This window comes from Carettochelys insculpta, chromosome 7, assembly GCF_033958435.1.
Source record: "Carettochelys insculpta isolate YL-2023 chromosome 7, ASM3395843v1, whole genome shotgun sequence".
NCBI lineage: Eukaryota > Metazoa > Chordata > Testudines > Carettochelyidae > Carettochelys > Carettochelys insculpta.
The window spans coordinates 20,631,324-20,641,340 of NC_134143.1; the positions used below are offsets into that span (position 1 = coordinate 20,631,324).

At 39.9% G+C, this 10,017-nt stretch overlaps 1 protein-coding gene across 1 annotated transcript in view; it reads left to right on the forward strand.

Annotated features, from left to right (window-relative positions):
- Positions 1-8,025, forward strand: part of CDHR1 (cadherin related family member 1) — a 59,453-nt gene extending 51,428 nt beyond the window's left edge. The window contains exon 17 of the mRNA XM_074999742.1: positions 7,474-8,025. Within this exon, the coding sequence (XP_074855843.1) occupies positions 7,474-8,025 (552 nt within the window). The remainder of the gene's footprint in view (positions 1-7,473) is intronic.
- The last annotated feature ends 1,992 nt before the right edge of the window (positions 8,026-10,017 follow it).

Genomic DNA, 10,017 nt, shown 5'->3' on the forward strand with positions numbered 1-10,017 from the left:
AAGAGAATGTGTCCATTTAAGAGTACCCTGCCTGCCTTTTGCCTCCAACGGGGCATATCTGTCACTCAGGAAGTTTCACCTCCTCTCCCGAGATGCAGAGGGAGATGAAGAGAACACTTGCCACTTCCAGTTCCCCTGCCATTTCAGTAGAAACAGGAGACCTGCCACCAACTTTTTCTGATCTGGGCTAAAAATATCCCTGTAAGTGTCCTCCCCACTCCTAGAGTTCCCTAGTGAGGAATGCTGGTGAGGTGAGAAAGGGGAGATCAAGGCCTGTTCCCCAGGGCATTTCTACATTCTGTTCATGCATTTTCAGCCTGCTCTGGGACGAGGATGCCTTTCAGACACATATATTTCTTTCCCTCGTTCTCTTTCACATCCCATGGCCAATCAAATAGTTAACACACTGCCACTTCGTGTACCATGATGACATAGTCTCCAGAAAAGAGGAGACTTCCTCCTATTTTTCTACATTAATGACTCCCTGCTAGCAACTTGCTCATGTTGTGTATCCACTGCTCAGTCCAGCCCCAGATAGAATGACTGTCAGTGTTCCGTCCCTCAGGCACTACATATATGGCCTGTATGGGGTGGAATATAGTGCACTAATTAGCTCACTTGAATTGTAGCATGCTCTACAGAAAAGTCCTTGCACAGTGGTTGATCAGTTCTCTCCTCACTTGCAGTTTTTCATTAGTGATTGGAGTATTTTTTGCAGAAAATACTCTCAGATCCAACCTGTGGAAGAAACTCAGTTTCCAAATACAAAAATCAATTTCTTGATGAACACCTCAGTAAATCAGTATCAGGTGTCTGTCCTGTTAATCCTTTGAAGGGTCCATCTGGGTTGTGTCTCTTTTCCCTGAGGCCATATTTAACAAAGTCCATGCAGCTTCTTACACAATAAAATCCTAACCATGTGGAGGGAGCAGTCTTTGTTAGGATCATGCACCAGACAATAGGATTATGTCTACACAGCAAAGTAATTCTGCAACAACAGGCATTATGTATTTCAAAATGACTTTGCGAGCATCTACACTACGCATACACTATTCTGAAATAAATTCAAAATAGTGGGCATGGTACTTCGCATTTCATGAACCTCATTACAGGAGGAATAACACCTATTTTGAAATAGCTATTTCAAAATAGACACTGTTAAAACATGGAATATAGCACTACTTCAAAATAATCCATAATGATGTCCAACAGCACTACTTCAAAATAGGCACCATGTGTACAGACATTCTGTTTCAAAATAGCTGAATGCTATTTTGCAATACATTCTTAGCTGCATCTACATGGCCTCTCCTTTTCGGAAGGGGCATGCAAATGCAGCTGATCGAAAATGCAAATGAGACATGGATTTAGATCTCTCATGCCTCATTTGCATATTCCCATGTGATCTGGCTTCCAGAAGAGCTATTTCCAGAAACCAAAGCAGCCGTGTGGATGTGGTTCCTTCTAAACAAAACCCCTCTTTCTAAAGCAGCCTTCTTCCTGAAAAAATTAGGAAGAAGGGTGCTTTCAAAAGTGGGGTTTCGAAATGAGCTGTTTCAGAATAGCTATTCTGCAATGGTTTATTTCAAAATAATGTTGCTGTGCAGAGATAGCACTAGGTGAATGAACATTTGCGCTCTCTTCTGTGCCTGTACCATCTCTGTTGGTTAGAGCACCGTACACTGGGATTTTTTTTTAACTATTCGCTGTTGGCTGCAGAGGTTTTCTAACAGCATAACTAGAGGGTTTTCACAGTGTTAATCACTCTGAGTAATTAAACAGACATTTTTCTGATTAACATTTACCATTGCAATTGGCACATGGCTGTGCCCTTCATGATAGATGCCTTGAGGGTAAGTGTGTCAGCATAGCACATTAAAAGACCTTTTACTCTTGGAATAAGACAGCAATAAAAAGAAATCCAGAAGCTCTCTAATGTAACTGAGTCTGGTTTCATGGAAATTGTTATTGATCAGTGCCCAATGCTTTTCCTTATCTCATATTCTTGCTCAACAGAATAAGAAACATATGGCAAAGAAGCCACTTTTTTCTCTCATATGTCCAGCTTAAAATTTGTGCTCTATGGCCAATATTTTCAAAAGTGAATGACTAAAGCTAGGCATCTGAGTTTTTAGTTTTATTGTTCTGCATGGTCACACACAGAACCCCATTGACTTCACTGGGACACTGCAAGGTTATGGTGTTATCAGGACGCAGCTCTTTGCAGAAATGTGCTTAAATCCTAAAATCAGTGTTTTGGGGCGCTCAGCAACTTGGGCATTTGTTTAGACTTCTGAAATGTAGGTGATGATGATGGAACAAATATATAATGGGTAATATGCATGAATACAGGAGAGAAGCATATACACTAGGCATAAGAGACAAGACAAGGTATAGGAAGGGAGAAATTAAAAATGGAAACACTTTTATGTAGGAAGTTCAGAGAGATTTTTTTTAAACCAGGATGAGAGGGGAAAGAGAGAACCTGCCACAATAATTTATATAATGTTTATAAATAGGTATTTATAGTGTTAGTACAGGAAGGCCTTGCCATTCTGCAGAGATTACATTGCAGAGAAAGCTGCAAATGATGAAAACCATGAATACCAATAGACTAGGGTGGGGGAGGTGTTTTTCAACACAGAAACAAAAAGTCTGCAAAGAACATTTTATTGCCTGCTGTTTTACAGTTAATGTGCACGTTTAACTTAAAAGGAGTAAAATAACTGCCAAACTGGAACACATTGATAATACAGTCAACCTCACCTTTAACCTCAATCACGTGAAACAGTTCTTGGAACTTTCTGCCTGGAAATTTTATTGTTCCTGTGGAAGGGGAAGGTTATCGGGGGTGAGTTCTCAAGCAAATATGGTAATGGGAAGCTGTTTAGTCTAACTCTGGCTGTGGCCACACTTGGTCAAAACTTCAAAATGGCCATGCTAATGGCCAAATTGAAGACTACTAATGAGGCGCTCAATATTCAATTCAGCGCCTCATTAGCATTCACATGCTGCTGGACGCAGCACTTCGAAAGCGCCGTTTTCAAACGTGCACAGCTCGGTGCGGCTCCATGGGAGCCCTTTTCAAAAGGACCGCGCACATTTCGAAATCCCCTTATTCCTGTCAGCTGAGACATGTGGGGTCCTTTTGAGAAGGTCCCCTATGTAGCTGTGCCGAGCTGCGGCCAGCAGCATGCATATGCTAATGAGGCGCTGAATATTCAATTCAGCATCTCATTAGTATTCTTCAATTTGGCCATTAGCATGACCATTTTGAAGTTTTGACCAAGTGTGGCCACAGCCTTTAAGTCCTTTAAAATTTCCCAGCATATCTACTGAGGCCATAGTGTGACCATTTGCCATCTTATCCACTAATTTGACTTTCTGGCTTAATGTCATCACCTTTTTTCTCTGATTAACCTCTAGTCCACTGTTTGCATCATTCACTTTTCTTTTTGGTGGCATAATTAAGTCTGAGTCTTCCTTTAGCGGCCTTTACGTGGTTGTGAGAAAGCTCTGAGGAAGCATGAGTACATTGAATCATGTGCTTGGGAGGGTGCTGCAGGGCACAGTGCAGCACAGCGGGGGGCAATGCCATGCGGAGAACTGTAAAGAAGTGAAACCACAAGCCAGGAATTGGTGAATGGTGAGGCCTTCCTATATTTACTTAGAAGTTCTGAAAACCAGTTTCCACAAACGTAAGGCAAGGCCAGCAACAAATGGCTACCAAGTGATATGACAGAATTTCTCTCACCTAGACTGACCTTACCTTCAGGCAAGGTTGTCCTCTGAAAATAGCTTAAAAGGGAATGGTTATTAGAAGGTGACATGAAGCGAGATTGCTTTTGAGCAACCCATTTGTTGTGAAGCACATCATCTTTTATTTCATTGTGCTTTATAACATATCTTAGGCAGCTTTACCCAACACTCTTTACTGCACAGAGAATGTACCCCATTGCCTGCGGCGACCAGCAAAGGAATTGCATTGAATCTCTGTGAAGACTTTTCCAAAGAGATATTTTCACCAGGGTGAGCAAGACTGGATATGTAGTGTTCCCATTATTAAAACTGAGATGGGTCTGAACTAGAATCCAAGATGTGAACACCCAAAAATTTTGAGTAAATTGGTTCCAGATGTAAATTTTGTTGCTTGGGTTCATCTCTATATTAGGCAGATACTGTGCATTTAAATCCTCATCCATGAAAAACTGCTATCCCTGAGTCACTTACCTATACATGAAAGCTTGATGAATTACGTATCAGATAAACCCTGCTAAATAGAGCATGACCTGAAATGAGTCTTATTAATTATGTATGTTTGTCAAAAACCAATTCCGTAGCATGACAGAGAAGGTTGCATAGTGTAGGAACAAACAGACAAAATTCAGATCCTGAAGAAGTTGCTATTGCTTCTTCCGTTGTGTGTTAATTACATCAAATGGGGTTCACGCCATGAGTCCTCTCCCCCAAAGAGCTCTGTTCAGGCCCATGTCCTCTGGTACTGGTCATACTAACATGTACTTGTTTTTGAGTTCCCACCATTTCTTCTTGGACCAGCCTCTGTCTTTTTCCTTCAGTTTTAATTTGTTGGATCCTGTAATATGGAAAATAGAACATTTGATACAAATTTATTGTAGGAAAATATTTTCCCTCTGAAAAGGATTTTTCGTTTCACATCCTATAAAAAGGCTGCAGTTTGGGAAGTTATATTAAGAATGAATCCTGTCAGCATTCCACTAGATACAGCAAAAAGTGATCAAACTACCTTCTCTTCACCAGCTACCAGAGTATGTCGTCTTTCTGTATAGTATAGTATTAATCTTTGGTTAAATAATTCTACATAAGTCTTTGGTTAAATAATTCCACAGTTTCAAATCATTAGTCAAGTCAAATACATAACAAGTAATATAATAAAATTCAGAAATTTTGAACCGTCTCCTCTGTCACTGAGTTTGGCCTATTCAGAGCATTTATGTTTATAATTGCTTCCTTTAAGCCAAAACTACATCATTGCTTTAATCCAATTCAGCCTATATTGAAAATAGTTTCTTTACCATGTACGTTATATTCTTCATAATTTGTGTGATTTAAATTACATGAAAGTAGAGGGATTTTTCAGATGTTCATACTGCAAGTATTATGCCTTTTGCCTCTCTCATGTAGAGCATATTCATTTTCTCAATGTCAGCACAGTTACAGGGACACATGCATGAAACAAGTAAAAATATGCAGAACTGGGATTCTCAGGCAGACAAGACAGCATAAGTGTAACTGTTGGGGTTTCAACTACTGACATAATCAGTTGTGGGTGTATGATTTGCATATACACTCTGGTCCCATTTGTGTAATCAACATAAAGGCCAAGGGTAGGAGTGGTGCGGAGTTACATGACCCTAGGGAGAATGTCAAGAAGCATTTAGGCTCTGGAGTTTGACCATTTTGGCCTCAGGAGTGTGTAACTCAGACTGAATTACTGAACATGAAATAGCCCCAAGTTTTTATAGTTGTTATACTGGAAATGAAATGAAATGAATTGTCCAATGAAAACTGATCAACTTTGTAAATCACACATAGGAGCTTCTTTGTTATTTCTCCAGATACTAATATTGAACGATATTAAAGTGTTGTATTTTGAGATCTTTAAGTCAGCTTGGACACATGAAATATATTCATACACAGAACTTAAATAATGCTAGTCCAGGCAGCTTCTGCAGTGTTTTCACAAGCCTAAATTGTTCTGCATGTTTACATAGCCCAGCCTTCTCACTTTTAAGTAGGCTGAAAGCTAGTCCTTAACAAGCCTTTCACGCACATCAAAGGAGTTAAAACATCAATTTTAGCAGGAAAAGATTCTTTGATGTCTACTGCTGTGATTTTCACAGTTACAGTGAGAAAACTAGCCAGTGAGGAACTGTGAATAATTATAGGGCTGATGAAACTTTACAAAAGTTTCGGGATTGCTAGGAGATTGCTTTGCCCCACTCATTCACCACTCCTGGTCATTTTAAAGGGATTTCATTTTGTCTTTGTCCTGATGTGATGCTTTCTAGCTTGTGTAGAATGATATCAAGGAGCGCCTCTATGTTTTTGTTCCATGTGTTTGTGTATGATGCATAAGTCTAGAGGCAACTCAGATACTTATTCCAAAGAGCAGTGCTCTATGTTAATCTTGGGAGGGTGCTCAGTACCCCTCCCCGCCCCCCGCCATGCTGCTGCAAGTGTTGGTCAGGGGCTGGGCATTAATCGAATCATTCAAACCACCCATTGCAAGATGCTTCCCCATAAATGTGACAATATGAGAGAGAACTTGAACAGTGGTGCAGTTAAGAAATAATCTGTCTGCTCTGTTTGTGTGGGTAAGAATCATTAGCCCCAGTTCTCATGTGGAGCTTGTGAGTGATGGTCAAAATGTAGAATTAGTTCACACAGTTAAAAATTTTTATTTTGGCTTGTATGTAGGAAAAGAATTTATGTCAAACATGGTTCCTAAGCATCATGTATCTCCAGAGTACCACGACAGTATTTATAACACAATGCCTTTTTTTTTTAATATAATGGTGTGCAGGTTGATAAGTTTTCTTATTTTTGACATTTCCAGATCAAGTCCAGGGTAAAATCCTATATTTTAGGCCTCAAGAAGCGTCCATGGACAATATTTGGAATTTGCATGAGTGGCGTCCTTTCTACCATTTCTGTAACAATGGTGATCTCCACCATCACATACTGGAAAAGTGTGAAAAGATCCAGACTTCATCCACAGGGCAAAATCCGAAAAATTATACGGGGACCTCCAAAGTGCTCCGTGTGCTAAGCTGCAATATGAACTGTTTAGTCATTTGTCCTTAATATGCCATATATAAAATACATTAGCTCTTACTTAGTTTTTAAAAACAAAAATCTTGTTCTGCTCAGGTCCATTTTCTCAAACAGGTTTGTTATGTCTGTAAAAGAGTACTAGAAAACAGAATGTACAACAGATTTGCTGGAGACTTATTGTGTAAATCTCAATAAAAAATGCAGTTGTCTCAAACTGTTTTTAACACCATACACAGTAAACTGCATCAAGTGCAAATCTTCTCAAAAGTTTGTCCCACTTGTACATTTCTATTGGGATTCAAGAAAATTACTCCTTCTTTGAAATTAATTCTAAAATACAGCACAACAGTTCAGTTGCATATTCCAGAGCTACTTCTTCTATTGAATACTCCACTATCATACAGGATTGATACTAATCAATATTGTTTAAGATTCAGTGTTTGACAATTATAGTACAATACTATAGGGATTTCTTTTTACCCAGTTTGGTATTAAATTTAAATGCAACATTTATCAAAATGGTTAATTTTTTTTTTAACAAAAAGAAAACTTCTGTAGGTCAACCCTCATTGTTACATATTTTGGACAAATGAACTAATAGCATCTCTGTCTTGTCCCATAGAGTGAGTCACATGTTCTCTTTGTACTCTTTTACAGACTCTTCACAAAGGGCCTATGGCCGCCTTTTTGATGCAAACTAAAGATAATCCCATGAAAGCCTTAGGACTGCTAGCTGGTATCATGGGTATAATGGTGGTGATCACAATCATGATCTCTACTGCCATGTTCTGGCGCAATAAGAGATCCAACAAAATCATGCCGGTGAGACGAATCATAAAAAAGAGGCAGATTCATCAGCCCAGGACGGTCAGAATGGAATGGCTGAAATTCAAGCGGCCCAGCAACCCTGCTGTGAAGTTTACCATTGAGGATGACACACACAGTCTGCAAAATGAAAACAGCAACAATAACGTCCAGGTGCCCTCTCTGCTGCCTACTGCCCCAGCCCTGCCTCCTCCCCCAGTTCTAGCACCCCAGATAAGCACTATTGAGTGGAGAGTACCCACAGTGTCAGGCAACCTAAGCCCCACATTTATGAACAACCAGGGGAAGAAAAAGGGCCTCAGCAGCACGCACCATGCCCTGGTGTCAGAGCTCAAACAGAAGTTTGAAAAGCGGAACACAGCCAGTAAGAACCCTCATATCTAGTGTAGCTGCAGCAGCCAGGCCTGGAGATCATGTAGTCATGCGGTGTACAGGTAGAGACGCATGGTGTGATTGACCTTTTTTGCACAAATATTATATGCTAATAGATTTTGCAACGGAATTTTTTCACATATAATTTTGGTGCCAGTTGCTAGACTTTTACTCAGATCATTTATAAAAGCTAGTTTCCTACCTGCATGGTATGATCAAGGTGCTAAGTGTTCTGATGTAGGCTATGATTCTCCAGAGAAGCCAGTGATTTGGGGACTATCCAACTTGAGACTCTTTTGAGAGACAGTATTTTCAGAGGAGCTATACACCCACAATTCCATTTCATGTCAATCCTTCTCAGTGCCACAAGACAGCCCACACGGTGCCTAAAACTGAGCTCTTAAAATCCCACCACAGTTGAAAATGTCAGCTTCTTGTCAAAACAACAGTAGAAGGTTATTTTCTAAAGTAGACACACTGTTATTCTCGAAGGGTATGTCTACACAGCAGCAGTATTTCAACATAAGCTATTCCAGAAGAACTGTTCCAGAATAGTTTATTTCCAAATAATGCTGTTACACACTAAATGCATTTCGAAATAGCATCCACACAATACAGCCTGTTTTGAAATGGAGCCATTGGATGCACTATGGATTATTTTGAAATAGGCTCTATTCCCTGTCTTAGCAGCCCCTATTTTGAAATAGGTGCTATTTCTCTTGGAATGAGGTCTACCTATTTCAAAATAAGCCGACCACTATTTTGAAATTATTTCAAAATAGCGGTTGCATTGTGTGGATGCTAGCAAGGCTATTTCAAAATAATGACTGTTATTTCAAAATAACTTTGCAGTGTAGACCTATCCTGTGTAAATAAATTATAAATCGATACTTACACTGTTAGGTGTATTCCACCTTTTGCAACAGCTTGTGAAGCAATGTGCTTAGGACTTAAGTAGCCTTGATCCCAGATATGAACAGATGGGCTTTGAGAAGTTTTTTGTTTTCATTCAGCTTACACTAGATTTTGCCAGAGCAGCTCTGACATGATGTTTTCCTCCATTTCCAACCTAAGCATTCCTGCCAAATTAAAAAAGGAAAGGCCCACTCATTCCTTCCAAAAACAGTTGGTAATAGGTCCAAATCTGGAAACTGCTCAGCTATCAGAGGTGGGGCTAGTACTAATTCAGTGCTTCTTCCTCCAGGTGGGGCACCCAACAGTGGTAGAGAATAGAGGCGAAGCAATTGGTGACTAAAGCGGCAAGACTGAAATGTAAAACCTGAGCCAAAAAAATTGATGTGCAAAGTAAAAGCAACCTCCTGGATGCTGGGTCCCTCCATCAGCACCATATCTTTAAAACAAAACAAAATGAATCCCTCCTTAGTGCTTGGGAAAATGTTCCTTTAATATAGCATGTTGATGTAGCATATTTCATCATCTGTCCAGGATTGCTGCAGGGGGCTGTCAGATGTCATAAACCTTCCACTTTGGCCCAAAACATTATGGTCCTGATTAGGCTGAAGTTAAAAAGCTCTGTCTCATTTGCATCTGAAGCACTTATTTTCAGCTGCGGTTTATAGCATGGCAACAAAGGAATCTAACCTAAGATTTCCCGTTTTCATTAGTATTTTGAAATAAAAGCTCTTTACTTGTTTCTGAATGGGTGAAATAAACAAATTAACAACACAGAAGGGAGCAATAAAGAAGTTTTTCTGTATTCCTGAAATGCACACTGACTTCCTGTCTGGCTGCATACTACCAATCCCGCAAAGCAGTGGTAACTGACATTTAACTAGCTTGTTAAGACAGGTTAATAGCATCTTTGCATCACAGGTTTGTTCAGAAGCATCTGGCCAGAACTACTGCACCTTGGCTTCCAGCTCCAGAGATGATGCCAAACGTGATACTTTAAAAACTTTGCACTCCTCTCCACAGTCATTATGTGGGCTGTTGTGAGGTTTGTGTCGTAGTGTGAGCACACTTTAATACAGTGTCTTGTTACAT